At 46.3% G+C, this 16,139-nt stretch overlaps 1 protein-coding gene across 1 annotated transcript in view; it reads left to right on the top strand.

Annotated features, from left to right (window-relative positions):
* LOC137421085 (pleckstrin homology domain-containing family A member 1) overlaps nucleotides 1-16,139 on the top strand; it is an 81,860-nt gene that overhangs the window by 11,018 nt on the left and 54,703 nt on the right. The window contains exons 5-7 of the mRNA XM_078771916.1: nucleotides 2,140-2,253; nucleotides 3,601-3,717; nucleotides 15,863-15,931. Coding sequence (XP_078628042.1) covers nucleotides 2,140-2,253; nucleotides 3,601-3,717; nucleotides 15,863-15,931 — 300 coding nt within the window. The remainder of the gene's footprint in view (nucleotides 1-2,139; nucleotides 2,254-3,600; nucleotides 3,718-15,862; nucleotides 15,932-16,139) is intronic.

The following is a 16,139-nucleotide window of genomic DNA, read 5'->3' as shown; positions in this document are numbered from 1 at the left end:
TATAGCTGGGTTGGGATTCAAACCCAGGCAACACATCTAAAAGGCGAGTGTGTGTGTTCCTCTCGGCTATCCTGCCAGCCAAGCGAGTTGTACACAACGTAGCAACTCTTCTGGAAGCTATGACACCTCGTACGGAGAAAATGCTGCAAAACAACATGTTTCTGCAATTGGAAAATTGTGTGGAATCCCAGTTTGAGTCCTGTTATACGATGGATATTTACACTCGTTTGTTATTGTGCGCCGCACATGCATGCACCTTGTTAATACCTGTGACCTGCTGAATTTTTCCAAGTTTGTATCCGTTCATTTTTGTAGCTCCTGTGATTATCTTAAACGTGTAATCCGGTTCAGTTGTGTTAAATTTCCTTCGCCCAATCTGTATATTCAGCTCTGTGGTTTTTGGGTTTACTCATCATTGATTGGCTTCTCTTTTCGCTCCTCGATTGCCATAGCAAGTTGAGTTTTATGAGTTTCGCCTCCACCAAACGTGTTCATACATGTGAGTTTCCCTCGCCAGTCGCCATCAATGACAAATCCTTTCGGTTAAGCAACGGTCCTGGATTTTATTTGCTTTTTTTTTGCGCTTAATTAGTATTGGCCAGAAAGGGTTGCAGGACTATTGCAAAATGTGTGCATGCTCACGTCTCCACGTCCACCCACGTTTATATATTTTCGTTTTAATTCTTTTTTTTCTCTGCAACCACTTGTCCAATCGATGCGAAACTTTAAGCACAGGAGTGACTCCCCATGGAGAATATGTTTATTGATAACTCTGCCAACCTCGGTCACGTGGTATGGCAGCCATATTGGATTAAAGAGACAATTTATTGGCAGCCATATTTGACAGCCATATTTCTTCCCCTTCCCATGCCTCCTCCCCCCAAGCCCTCTCCCTCCCACAGATCTCCCGATGTCCCTGCTCTCCATCTTGTTCTCCCGCTCCCTTTGTCATATGTTTTATGTTTTATGTGTCAGTTTGTCTTTTTGTGATCAATGTTAGCTCTTACACGAGCCTCGACCTTGTATACAAAAAAAAACTAAAAAATTTTGGGCATCATTATCTCCAAAACCACTCAATGAAAAAAATTGAAACTTGGCAAATGTTATAAACTCTCCATGGGGTATATAAAGTGATAGCAATGATGTTATCAGTGAAGTGGTATTCCAGCCTGAATTGGTTGAATCGAAATCCTTATCCAAAAAATCTGAAATGCATTTATGTGATGTACGACCCAATTTGAGTGAAGATTTAAATTTGACGTCGTCCATTCCGTGTTCTGTTGGCCATGTTGGATTGAAAATAAAAATGTCAAAATTCTTCTCCAGAACCACTTTAACAGATCGATGCTAAACGTCATACATATGATTGACTAGTCTTGGGCTGACATTTTTGAGTCGAAAGCTTGAATTATTTTTTTCCCCATTCACCTTCAATGATGCAATTTAGTCTTAAATGCACAAAGTGGTTGCTAACTATCCCAGTGATCAATAAAGCTATGGATAGTGGCAATGCATGTGACATAATATGGTGCATGGATTATACGGGCGTATTGGCCATAATAGCAGTGGGCCATAATAATGGTGTTTTTGTTCAGAATGAGCTACTGGGCGAGCCTATGCGATTTACCGAGTGACGTTCTAGTTTGTGAAACTCTGAATTAATGTTTTTGATGAGCTAATTGATGGAAGAATATCGTTTACCTTGTACGGTCCAATTTGCTGTATGTTGGGAATGTTAATTTCCAAATCCAATGCATGACATATTCAACCGTGTGTTCGAGATCTGTGTTTGGACTTGGCCTTCATTGAGCAAGACAAAAAGATCATTATTGAGAACAAAGATGTCCATCAGTTTGTCTTTGTCTTTTCTGTTCAGGGTAATTTCATGCTTTTTTTTTTTTTTTTTTTTTTTTTTGCCTGTTTGGGTCATATTAAGGCACAATGAATGTTGTGAACCCGCTGTTTGTAGAGGTTCTTAGATTGAAGGGTAGAAAAGTCAAGGGACAGTTCCCAGATTTCTGGATAGTCTTTCAATAAGGTGAAGGAATCGTGTGCGTGTGCACACCTGTGCACTTTGTGTGTGGATTCAGGTTGGCAAGTAAGATGGAGTGATCACCATAAGGTTCACTGTGTTTGCAGGTTATCCGTAATGATACTGGAGGCGAGCTTGGACTGAACATGACGCTGCCCCAAGAATCTGCCTACCGCACAGAGGTTATCGGTGGAGTTGTCGTCCTTTCTCGTCTATCGCAGGTGTTGTGGATTGTACACGGTGCGATGTCCCGTGCTCGAGCAATGGGTACCACACCTTGATGCTTTGTCTCCATCAGCGTGTTAATGCAGTTCACGCATGTCCTCGTGTTTAAAATTTGTTGTAACCATTGTCGCAATTTTCACTTCAGATCCTCCAGTGTGATGTTGTCACAATATCCACTTGTATGGTCTATCCAATTGTATGTGCGACAATGCTGACACCAATCAAACAAACCCAACAACAACACAACATGTGTGGATAAAAAAACGTGCAATGGTTACGAGACGTGTAAACATGCTGGTTCATTGATGTCATGACATCGCACCGATGTCCTTACACGATGGCCTGGAGGTATGCACACTCGCCTCTAAGCTGTCTACCCTGGGTTTGAATCCCGGCCTACCTATAAACTGTCATCCTGGTGTTTCTTAGGCAAGGTGACTCGTCAGTATGTGTGCCATCCCTCGGATGTTAAACTGGGCATCCCGTCTGCCAGCATTTGTTGGTGGATGTTAAAGATCCCATGGGATCCTTCGCGAAGAGTCGGCCAGCTATTGCCGGCACCCTAAACGAATTCCAAATTCCTGCCCTACCTAACCACCAGAGGGCGTTGCATCAGCGGCACAGCCAAGCCCTCAGCCAATGATGCTACCCCGCAGCTTCGTGCTGTATATAAACGAAGAAGCACAGAAGTCAGCATTGATGTCATGTGTTGCGTGATTTAACTGTCATGCCGAGAAGCTTTCCAACCCAGGATTGATCAAGACGAGCTTGTGCATCCATCGTGAATGGTGAATATGAGCATTACAAAACTTGATGGCACTACAGGGTGGCGTTGTGGACACAGCTGGCATAGGTGTGGGGCTTAAGGGCATCATGTGACAGAAAAAAAAGGAAACCTTTATTTTTGACTCGGTTTCGAGCATTCTTTTACAGATTGTGAAACCTGACACTCATGGTCACGGCTTTTCTGCAATCCATCCACTTGTACAGCTGCCTGCTTCATTTTGTGGTTTTGGTTTCCTACGTTTTGTTTAAAAATTCAACTTTCCAGGTTATGGCTGATATTACACAATTGATAATTACCATAGTCTGATGATTATTTGCAGGCCTGTAAATCGAAATCAATTCTCATGTAGGAGATTGTATGTGGTGGTGCAATGTAATTGTCTTGCCTCTACTGAGTTTGTGGACTGTTCATAGTTTATGACAAAAGCATTGCAATGTAAAGAGGCACTTTACAATGTTATTTCAGTTAATACTACTGTATATAGGCAGTCTGCAAGGCTCTAACATATGGTTGATCCTTTTCATTGTCTCATACCTGACGTGTTGAACAACCACAGAGCCCAGAGACCAAGGAAGGGACCGAAGCCAAGGGCAGCCATGGATGGTATTCCTCAATTTCTGGGGTAGAGGCGGCAGTTATCAAAACCGGCTACTGCGTAAAGCAGGGCCTTGTGGTGAGTCGAGCAGTTGCGATGCCAGCTTGCTTTATTTATTTTTCCATATGATGTGATCATATACAGTCACAGAACCAAGAAAAATAACTTATCGGTATCGGCAGTTGAAGGAAATGCAGGCAGTGAACCACGTCCGTTCAGACCTCGAATGCGGTCTTGAGCATGAGGCATGAATATCTTGGATTGTGGGAAGAAAGCTTTTCCACCAAGCATAGGTGATTAATACGAGCCAAAGGTATTGCCCTTTTGGGGTTATCTTTGACGCCCCATAATCTTCCTGTTCCCACTTTTGTCACTAGGATTCTGTGCGTGGTACAGCTGTGAATGTTACTGGTTTAATGCCAGAATAATCTGCAGTAGAACCACAGAATGAAGGCAGCCAAAGCTGGCAAACTGCATGCAGGCGATACCCGAATGTTGACGATGTTTTGCTCGTGGCAGCCATGGTGGGTGGTAGTGGACGTGGGGTGAGGACTTGAACTTAAACTGACAGAAATGAGCCATAAGGTGAAGAACATTCTAAATGAGTCCTGAGCTCCTTCATGGTTATTAGCAATGCAGTTCGTGTTGAGGTTTACTTAGTTTGACCTTTTATCCTCGATCTGTGTGAATCCTTTGTTTAAACACAACCCCAATATTTTCCCCAATGTTTGTGTCACTGTGTTCTGCTGAATGCAGAATTACTGATAAAAGAATTTGGGGTATCAGTTTTTTTTGTTTGTGTTCTTGAGTATCTAAGGCTAATGGAAGAACTTTTGCAAGTGGAGTCAAAATCTCCCATCCCAACCTTGAGACGCTATGATTGTGAAACTCGGTAGATATTTTGCTCTTTATGTCCAGACAGCATTACATACTCGTGGCAGTGGGTGAGTTTCCTGCTTGTCTTTTAAAAAGTGTTTTTGGGGAGATTTTTGGCTCAACTTGATGTATTACTGTTCTCTTCTATAGAAGAGTTCTCCCCCCCCCCCTACTCCCCACCTGTGGAACCAACTTCCGCAATCTTTAATCTCATTCTTCCCTCCAGGTCTTCAAGACAGCTGTCTACCACCATCTCGGATCGTCCCCAATCCCAAACCATGATCTTTTCTACCCTTGTTGACCCCACCCCAATCGCTCCTCCTTCCAAATTTCCAGTTCTCCCTCCTGAGCGTTTCCTTCTGTGTCCATCTTGTCCACCCCATGCATCCTTTCCTGCCCCCCCCCCCCCATTCCTCCCCACACCCATTCTTTGTCCACGTCTCCCTCTATTTTGTCCTTTAACTATGCTGTTGGTGTCAACCCCTACCCCCCTTGTTACTGTTCTTTTTCCCCCCTTTTTTCTGGTACGTCCTAATCCATTCAGTGTGCTAGTAGCTCTTCTCTGCACCTTTGAAACAAATGGAGGAAGAAGAAGAAGTAGTATTGGAGAGACATTTGGAAATTAGGCTTTCGGAAGATTTACAATTATATAATTGTCATTAAAATCGACGCTAGCTTTATTTTAAAAAAGCAAGGGTATTCAAGGAGCCTTGGTCATGATCAGGTTGTTTGAGTTTTTCATCCATAATCTTGCAAAAAAATGTTTAAAAAAAAAATAATTTTGCTTCGATCAATTGTCCCTTTAATATACTTGCTTCCAATGCTATACTTGGGCCAGATAAAAATGAGTACTTCCTTTGCCACTACAAATAACTTCAGGGAGCTGCGTCGGGTTGTGAACATGCCAGAAAGGACCCTGACTGGAGTTTTTCGGTGCTCATGTGTACGAATGCATGTCGAGGTACATTTTGTTTCCAGGGGATGAAGCAAATGGGTGCACCATCGTAGAGGCATCGGACTCGCTTTGCAACTTTTACAGTCACTTTCCCAAAATATCCACCAATTCAAATAGAATCATTTTAATCGGGTCTTACGTAGACCACTCTGACAAATTAAAATTTCCACCATTTTGTGGGTCGTCTCCAGCCACAATGTAATTCTTCAAAATTCGATGAATACTGTACCATAAAGACCTTATGTGGCTCATTCGGTGGGTGGAGGTTGTGTTTTCAACCCCTGTTTGTCTGTTTGTCTTGTGTGTCTGTCTGTGAAAAAGATATCTCTAAAAGTTGTGGATGGATTCGGACAAAATTTTGTGGACAGGTTGGGTGTGTGACAAAGCCAAATTGTTATGATATTGGGGAAGATCCGAATCTGGATTCGGTAAAAAAAAATTAATTTCTGAAGTAATTCTTTGCCATTGAGAGATAGGGCCAAAAACAATATATAGCATGACATTTCAAAACGTTGTGAACAGGTTATGACAACTTGGTGAATTAATTACGTCGGTGACAAAAGCAAGCCCATTAGAAATTTGGTTCAGGTCCCGATCCAGATCCAGCCTATCACTGGGATACAAAACGTAAACTGTTGCGCGTCGTTGAGATATGCTTACACATGTCAACCTTGTGATCTCTTTGCCTTAATCCGCATTAATTATTAAATTGAAACTCTCGAGGTCATTAATACAACAACGTACTATTTAATCATGTTTACTTGGCCATGGTATCAGCACGTGTGGCTTTTGACTCTTGAAAATGATGTAATACATTTTTCTACCCGCAATTGCTGCAAGTGGTATAACCAGCTTAACTAGCACTTTCCTGCAAGCATGACTTGTGATGTGTAAATATTGGGATGGGACTTGATACGGGGAGGGGAGAGATACATCGGACCCAGAAAGCTTTGCGAAAAACTAGCATTGAACCCATTGCTTCGCTGACAGTTGTTGAGCAATGTAACATAGCATATATATATATATATATATATATATATATATATATATATATATATATATATATATATACATATATATATATATATATATATATATATATATATATATATATATATATATACAGACTTGGCATTTAATATGGAATTTTTTTTTTTTCTTGACTTGGGCTTACTTTCTGAACTCAGTATATCAATCTGGTGAGTTTCTTTTACCCTTCGGTGATGTCTTTGTTGAAAGAACCATGTCACTGATTGTCTTTCGCAGCATGAAGTCAATAACAGGATTATATCACAGGTGGCGTGACAAAATGTAAGGACAGGTACATTTGACGATTGGCTTCACAATTGGGTATATAAGGGTTGTTGCGTTCTGTATTAGTGGAAAACAACTGCTGCACGTCTACAAAAGTTATTGCCGCTTCCTCTGGAGTTGGTCCGTCAACTTGACAATGCTGTTTGTCATGGAGTGGTGGCTTTACGAAATTCTGGCATGAAACAGCGTGCTATTGCTCGGCAGTATGGCATCACTCAAGGTCAGGTGTCAAAGATCCTGAAACGAGATGACCCAGAGGGGTGTCCCTACTCCAATACCGAGGCTAGGATGGCCACGCTGAACCACAAGGAGAGATGATCGCCGGCAACACCGATTAGTCTGCAATGGCCGTACCAAGTCAGCTAATCGGCTTAGGGCTGAGTGGCAGCAACTGACAAATGTGCCTGTATCCAGAAGGCTAGTCAACCAATGACTGGTTCAAGCAGGCTATCGTGCCAGGCGTCCCCTGAGAAAGCCACGCCTGACCAGACAACACAGCCAGCGCTGATTGCAGTGGGCCAGAGAGCTTCGTCAATGGCAGCCAGGACACTGGAATCACGTGACCTTCAGTGACGAGTCTAGATTTCTGGTCTATCGTCAAGATGGCCGCGTCCGAGTGCGCAGACAAGTGCATGAAGCCCACATCGAAGATTGTATAGTGCCCAGAGTCCAAGCTGGAGGTGGTGGGGTGACCGTTTGGGCTGCTTTTCATGCAGGGGGCAAAACTGACCTGGTTGTTCTGAATGGAAACCTGAACCAGTTCAAGTACAGGGTCATTTTGGAAGAAACATTCCTTCCATTTGCTCGTGCAGCCTTTCGAGGAAACTTTCTCTTCCAAGATGACAATGCACGGCCTCATCGTGCTCGCATGATCCAACACTTTCTTGCTGACCGTGGTGTAGAGCATATGGAGTGGCCTGCCATGTCCCCGGATATGAATCCGATAGAGAACTTGTGGGCAGAATTAACGTGTCAAATCGACAACTTGGACCAGCAGCCTACCTCTGTGCGTGAATTGCAGCAGACTATTGTCACTGCATGGCAAGCGATTCCTGTCCAAACCTTGGCAAATCTCGTGAACAGCATGCCTCGACGTGTACGTGCTCTCCTGAATGCTCGTGGGGGTTACACGAAGTACTGAACTGTAATTTTACTGTCCATAATCCCAGTCATAATTTAGCTTTTGTTTTTGTTGAATTTTTTTTTGGCTAATGTGCAAAATAGAGATACTTCTGGAAAACGTACAGAAGTTTAACACAGTACTGTCTGTGAATTGAGTTCGATTTCAGTTTACATCACTTTCAAGGATCAATTTATTTGCTTCGAAATGTCAAATGTGGTTTTTGTTTCTTTTAAAGGTCACATGAACAAAATCTAGAATAATTTCAACATAATTCCAATGAACTTTTGGTTCCAAGTCATCTTGAAAAGTAAGTTCACCCCCACAAAAAAAATATTCCATATTAAATGCCAAGTCTGTATATTGTTACGGTTTTCCGCCGCCCTTCCTACCCTTACCAAGGGGGGATTAAGCCCCTTGTTCTTTCTGGGCCGGCGTAACCGAGACTTGAAACGCACCTTCCGGGCAAACGCAAGATAGGGTTTCGGGACCAAGTCTCGCACGTACTTATATACCTGCGCCGCCACGGAAGCGGGGAAGCAAGCCTCGCAGAGTCACGTGTAATTTGAGTACACCGAGTGGATTGCGTACCACGTGGTCCGTGCAGTTTTCCAGTATTGGAACCCGATTCGAGCGGTTCTATTCGTACCACGCTTAGTCAATGATGGTATACACAGGATGGTCGAATAAAGGAATAACGGGATTTTATTATTATTATTTACACAATGTACAAGTCGGTAGAAAGCAGACACAGAGCAGAACTTAGGCAGTCTTAGATTAAACCCAGACACGGGCCCGGTCACACTCACAAAGGGGAATTGCAGGCTGGATGATGTTCACGTGCTGCCTTGGTCGTCCAGGATCGGCGGCCCGGCGTGCTCTCCACGGTCCCAGCACGTCCCGTGAAGATGGCAAGCAGGTGGTGAAAATGATCCTCGCAGCGCGTCTCTCGAACAAAAGGCAGCAGATGAGGCAGGTAGGCGGGAAGGAATGTACGCGTCTCTCGGCGGCTTTCCACAGCGTGTCGAGTTACCAGTGCGCTATCACTCACGTAACTCAATGCAATAGAGGCTCAGCCTCAAGCTCAACCGAGCGTCACTTTAATACGAGCGCTTATACTTGGTTCATGCGCGTCTTTCTCCGAACTCGTAACTCTCATCAATACGCGCCTCTCCAATAGCTCATAACTCACTGAACTCACCGCACTCAACTGCTCACCCCGAACTGCTCCTGGTGGGGGCTTTGCGCAACGGGTTATATGGACACGCCCTGAGCCCTCTCGGACATTCCAACCACGCCCTGTGACGCATTGCCCCCAGCCACTCCCTTTGATCCCTGATTGGCGGCTTGCGCTTACCGTCGACTTCTTCGCCGCCCTCATTCGGTCCCGACTCGACCTGCCAGGCCCGCCTCGTGTCAATTCGCGCCAAAAAGCCAAAGGCAGCACAAGGAGGCAATGGAGGCATAAGGCAATGGAGGCGATAAAAGGACCTACTCTCATTATTCTACTCAACGCAAGACTAACACAGGAAAAGGACTATGCTCACAAATACTAAGAAATAACTGCACTATCGTGAGGCTACATGTTGTTTTTGTGACTAAACTATGAGGGGGAAATTAACCTTTATTGTACAAAACTCAACACCGCAACACTACCCCTCTCCCTCGTCAGATTCATCCCCGAGTCGAACCTAACAAAATTGGAACGGCCGGTTTTGAGAATGATCTGGAAAATTAACTTTTACTTTTACATGTGACATATAGATGTGGTGCCCCCTAACATTTACTCTAACCTGTGGGTGTGACAGTTTTAAAACACTAAATATGTCCCCCCTATTGCGTTGAGTAGCTAATCTAACAGAATCACGCCCACAATTAACCGAATCCGGAATTTGTCAAACTAAACATATACCCGGTGGGCAGCATTTTATATACAAGCCCAAAAAAACCTTAACCTTATTTACAGTTCTACGACCCAGGACCTGTCCTTTTTGAAAAGAAGATTGTAGGGGAGAGAAAGCACAGCAAAGCACAAAAAATACACTCATAAATTCATCACATTTGCTGCTTGCTTCTTGCATCTTGCTTCTTGCATCTTCTGTGTGCATATATCAAACCGGATAGCCCCCAGACCGGCATACAGGCCATTCCTGCTCTTCAGGGCTAACTAAACTTACAAATCTTCTCGTCCCTAGCACACCATAATAAAAATGCACAACAAAATGCGTTCATTTTATTTCATTGCCAAGCAGGGCCAACTTTAGGTGGTCCGACTGCGTGACATTGATGCCACTCTAAACAAGTGGTCCGAAGATGCAAGGTGAATTTGCAGCAAGGTGCTGCACAGCAGAGGTGCAAGGCCACAAGACTTGTGGTCCATATTGTGTGTAATGTGCAGCAAAGTGCTGCACAGGTGCAGAAAAGTTAAACAAAAGGATATGGCAGCAAAGTGCTGCACAGTTCAGCTGCACAGATGTAACAAAGTGCAGCAGGGATGCTGCACAGATGTAGCAGGGTGCAGCAAGGAATGCTGCAGAGGTTGATGGTGCTGCACAGCTCCACCTCCAAAATGGTCCTGGGGTGGGGGGAGAGACAAAGCACGACCAGCAAAGCGGAAAAGGGCACAAAGGTACACAGCAAAACAAGGTAATGCAGCGTGAGGGGCGCGGAGGAGCGAGCAGAGCAGGCTCGTCCCTAACCGTCCGTACCCCCCAATGTCGGCCTAGACTACCCTAGCCCTTTCTTGTATTTACAAATTCGTCTCTACGTCTTGTCTCCCATATCTCCTTCTACCTCCGAATTCGTCTCCCAATCCATCCCAGGAAGGAAGGAAGGAATGGAACAACCACAAACTCATTACGTCACGATGCGTCTTACACTCAAACAGTTCACTTGGCCCTGGTGTGGAGCTTCGTCCTCCTCGGTGCATGGCTGTGGATGGCGCGAAGGGATTTCTCATCCTAACTACACTACTGACATTTATTTTTAAACTACCCGGGGTCGTACCCCGCCAATCGGCCATCTTTAAACCATGTGGTTCTAAAAACTGAATTCCCATTGCCCACCCTGTAGTGCTCTTCAAAATTTGGGTCTCACTCCCACTGAATTTTCATACTGTGCCCTTGCACAATTTTGGGGCTGGGTCATGTGGTTCCACTAGCAGGTCTACCTACCTGCGCACCTCCGCCACTGAAGTCGCCACCCGAGGTTACCTTCTCCTGCGACAACCTAAACTGGGGAAGGCCCCTCCTGGCTCTTTACCCCCTGATGCCCACCTTGGCATTGGGCAACCCGGGTCCTTCCTTTGGATCCTCGGGCCCCACTCAACAACTCATAACTACCCTAACTGGCTCACAGAGCCTACCTGTGGCCTCACCTGGCTGACAAACTACCAGTGGCGGAGTGCCCCAATAACCATACGCACCAATTAAACCACACGCCCAGCCATTTTACTGACTCATGCACCCTCCAAAGCACTACTTGCCACTACCTGCACCACAGGTGTCAATATCCATACAAATTTTGCCTATGCCCTCTACCTGGCTTTACACTACCCCCCGGGCTTTCGCTAATGGGTTCCACTATTCCCCCATTCAGTCCTTCGCACCATGCATTCCACACCTTTTATACCCACACCAAGCATTCCACACCACAAGCATTCCACACCACTTATTTGCACACCTCTACTTCCACACACCAAATATCTGGCACACCTTTTGTGCTCACACACCTTTTTCCATACACCTTTTGTTCTCACTCAAACCAATTCCATTTATTCTCAACAACACAACTCCTCACACACACAGCATCATATATCTACCTAGTTTTCCCCTTCGACTCGTGCTTCCCCGTCATCACGTTACACTAAGCACTCCCTTCGTCATTAACAACCATCTAAACTGCCTACGTCCCCACTATAGTTCAGATGTCACTACTTAAATCTCATGTCCTCTACAGTCTGCCTTCTACTTCCCTATCATTATCCTAGCCCTCCCTTGGCTAGCTTCGGTGCCCCATGGAGGTAACCTTCGCTGGCATCTCCATGTGCCTAACACTGCCATCCCCCTAATCGAATGCTCATGGGCTCTGTCCGTGTGAGGAATGGTAACACTACCATTCCCCCACGCGGGGTACACTAGCCTCATCAGTCCACTATACTCGAGCCTCTTCGTGTGGATGTATGTCGTCGCAGCTCGGCTTCGAAAGGTCGAGCGATCCATTCGGTTGGTTGGTCTCCTGTATGTGGTGTCCGTCCGGCATTTTCGATCCAAAGGGGGAGGTATGGATGGTCCGAGGTTCAGGGCTCCATCCCTGCGCGGTGCCTCGCGGTCCCACGCATGATGGCCCCAACCGCCCACGGTCGGAGCACCGCACCCGCAAAGGTGTGCGGCTCTGAAATCTCCTCCCTCCCCTTGAACCTTGCCGATTGCCTTTGCCGCGACGGCGCGGCACCAACCATACAGGGCGGGGGCCGGCACGGGTTGTGCACGGCGGTCCTTGTGAAACCGCCGCACCACCGATCCCGGCCGGTCCCTCCTGCACACAACTCACCGTGGGCTCACGTCGGCTATCCGTCGCGCTAAACGCTACCCCGGTCGGTGTCGATGCTTGAGCCGCGTTCTCACCACTCGCGACCCACTCCGCACTCGCACACCCAGGCGTCCCTGCACCTCCCATACATTCTGCTACCGCACGCTCTCCTTCCACACTCTCTGGTGTGCATTCTCCCTCACACACTGTACTCGCACCTGCACACACCTGCACACACCTAGGCGCACTCACACCCCTCACACACTTCAGTACGCACTCTTCTTCTACGCACTCTTCTACCACACACTCTAACACCCCCGGGTGTGCACTCCTGCACACACTCTACAACGCTCTGGTGTGCACTCCTGCACACACTCTACAACACGCTCTGGTGTGCACTCCTGCACACTCTCTGCAACACACTCTCCCCACACAGTCTGTAACACCCACGGGGTGCACTCTCCTGTTTCTCCACGCACTCTTCTCGTGCACCTGCTGTCATACACTCTGTAACACACTCTCCCGTTACTGCAGACTCTGGTGCACACTTTTCTCTCACACCCGCGCTCCAGTGCACACTTTTCTCTCACATGCGCACCAGTCGCCCTCGTACACCGCACAATGGACCTTCCACGACCGCCAGGGTTTCGTTTCTTTCCCAAGCGCGCCATAAACCCATTCGCGCCAAACACATTCGCGCCATAATTTCTACTCACCTTGGAGACCTCCTTTCCCGCCAGCACCTGCAAATTTCCCATTTGGTTAGCAAGCCCGACGTCACGATGCAAATACAAACTTTGTGCGCATCCCATTACTTTCTCCCGCTATTCATTTCCCGATTCTACTGTCTCTTCGGTTTCAATCATTTCTTCAATTTGAATTATTTCTTTTTCTTCGACGATGGCCGGCGCCAATAAAATTTTCTTTTCCAATTCGGCGACCGTCGGCTTTTCTACACCCTGCGTCGCGATTTCTATACTCCCGGTCAACTTAGCTGCGCTCTGCCTAACCTCGCTCTCCACGCGTTCCTCACTCCGCGTCACCCCGTTGCGTCCCATTGCGACCTCCTCGCTCAACCTGCGCCTTATGTACTTCCCCGCTTTTTTTATGTCCTTCTTTGATGCTGCCATCATTTTTTCCAATTCCTGGGTGGATTTGTCTCCCATTTCTTTCAATTGATCACCCATTGCCTTCATATCGTCCTTTTGGGCATTCATTGCCCCATTTATTTTTTTCATGCCATCCTTCACTTCCTCGAAGCTCACCGCGAGTTGAATCACAAAAAGACCCCAGTTCCCTGGCACCGCGGGCTCGGCTGCCGCCGCCACATGCGAGGCGCCGCCATTTTCTTCGCCAGCTACCGCCCCCTCATCAATTTCCTCCTCTTCTACCAACTTCCTGTGGGTCCTGGGTTATCAATTCTACCTCTTCATCTACCCCCACCGGCATTCGACCGCCTTGGCTAGCCATGGTACGAATTAAATTTGGATTCTTAAACTAAATTTCGGCCGCTTGTGATTTTGAGAATTTTGGTGTCCAAAAATTTGGTCCGGGGTTCCAAATCCCCACTCCTGACTACCAATTGTTACGATTTTCTGCCGCCCTCCCTACCCTTACCAAGGGGGGATTAAGCCCCTTGTTCTTTCTGGGCCGGCGTAACCGAGACTTGAAATGCCCCTTCCGGGCAAACGCAAGGTAGGGTTTCGGGACCGTCTCGCACGTACCTAAATACCTGTGCCGCCACAGAAGCGGGGAAGCAAGCCTCACACGAGCCACGTGTAATTTGAGTACACCGAGCGGATTGCGTACCACGTGGTCCGTGCAGTTTTCCAGTATTGGAACCCGATTCGAGCGGTTCTATTCGTACCACACTTAATCAATGATGGAAAACACAGGATGGACAAATAAAGGACTAACAGGATTTTATTATTATTATTTACACAATGTACAAGTCGGTAGAAAGCAGACACAGAGCAGAACTTAGTCAGTCTTAGATTAACCCCAGACACGGGCCCGGTCACACTCACAAAGGGGAATTGCAGGCAGGATGATGTTCACGCGCTGCCTTGGTCATCCAGGATCGGCGGCCTGGCGTGCTCTCCACGGTCCCAGCACGTCCCGCGAAGATGGTAAGCAGGTGGTGGAAAGGATCCTCGCAGCGCGTCTCTCGAACAAAAGGCAGCAGACGAGGCAGGAAGGCGGGAAGGAATGTACGCGTCTCTCAGCGGCTTTCCACAGCGCGTCGAGTTACCAGTGCGCTATCACTCACGTAACCCAATGCAATAGAGGCTCAGCCTCAAGCTCAACCGAGCGTCACTTTAATACGAGCCCTTATACATGGTTCATGCGCGTCTTTCTCCGATCTCGTAACCCTCATCAATACGCGCCTCTCCAATAGCTCATAACTCGCCGAACTCACCGCACTCAACTGCTCACCCCGAACTGCTCCTGGTGGGGGCTTTGCGCAACGGGTTATATGGACACGCCCTGAGCCCTCTCGAATGTTCCAACTATGCTCTGTGACGCATTGTCGCACCCACTCCCTTTGAGCCCTGATTGGCGGCTTGCGCTTACCGTCGACTTCTTCGCCGCCCTCATTCGGTCCTGACTCGACCCGCCAGGCCCGCCTCGTGTCAATTCACGCCAAAAAGCCAAAGGCAGCACAAGGCGGCCATGGAGGCATAAGGCAATGGAGGCGATGAAAGGACTTACTCTCATTATTCTACTCAACGCAAGACTAACACAGGAAAAGGACTATGCTCACAAATACTAAGAAATAACTGCACTATTGCGAGGCTACGTGTTGTTTATGTGACTAAACTATGAGGGGGAAATTAACCTTTATTGTACAAAACTCAAAACCGCAACAATATATATATATATTTATAACCTGAGGTTTTAGGTCATAGTTAGAATAAGCAACGACTTGATGTGGGTGGATGCATATTGGTCAACGGCGCGTCAAATTATATCAGGTTTATTCCAGACGCGTTTTGTTCACTGTTAACGCAGTGTTGATTTCAGTGATACGCACACTTGTTCGCAAAAAGCAGTCATTTATATTGTTTTATATTCGTTCTCTATTCCCAGGGATCAGGCATGAAATTGTTTTATTTTAAGTTGCAAAATGCAATTCTCATTGAGTCGTGAATAATACACCGCCGTAAAGGTCTCCACCAGCGCTCGACTTAATGCCGTAATTACGTCCCAGCAAAATGAGTGTAACAGAACTATGGACGTACGGAGAAATCCGGTTGCTTTAATATATAGGTAGACATTACCATAAGAGCTATTCTGCCTCTGACTGAATGCCCTATGGTTTTTTTTAGAAGAGCAAAATATCTTTAGATCACGAACAGTTCTTACAAGAGACTATTGTCAATGGTTAATAATTGCTGTGTGTGGTGTCCTGCATAATTGCTCCACAGATGAAAACGTGGAGAAGAAGGTATTTTGTATTGGATGAGAACATGCTGCGATACTACAAATCTGAGGAGGTGGGAACATTTTTGTCATTTCTTGGAGAAGGCTTTCTTGGAGTGGCTGATCCTAGAGTTGCATTTTGATTGGTCAGTCATTTGCTAATGAAGTTTACGTAATAGGAAATGTGATAAGCAGTGAAAAATTATACTTCTTTCCTTAGCCAACTTGTGGCGTCCGATGTACTTCATTGAACCATTTTGAGTATGAAAGTAGGAGATGAAG

Source organism: Myxine glutinosa, chromosome 2 (assembly GCF_964187855.1).
Source record: "Myxine glutinosa chromosome 2, kmMyxGlut1.1, whole genome shotgun sequence".
NCBI lineage: Eukaryota > Metazoa > Chordata > Myxini > Myxiniformes > Myxinidae > Myxine > Myxine glutinosa.
The sequence above is the reverse complement of the archived record's forward strand: the minus strand, read 5'-3'. Positions and strand labels throughout refer to the sequence as shown.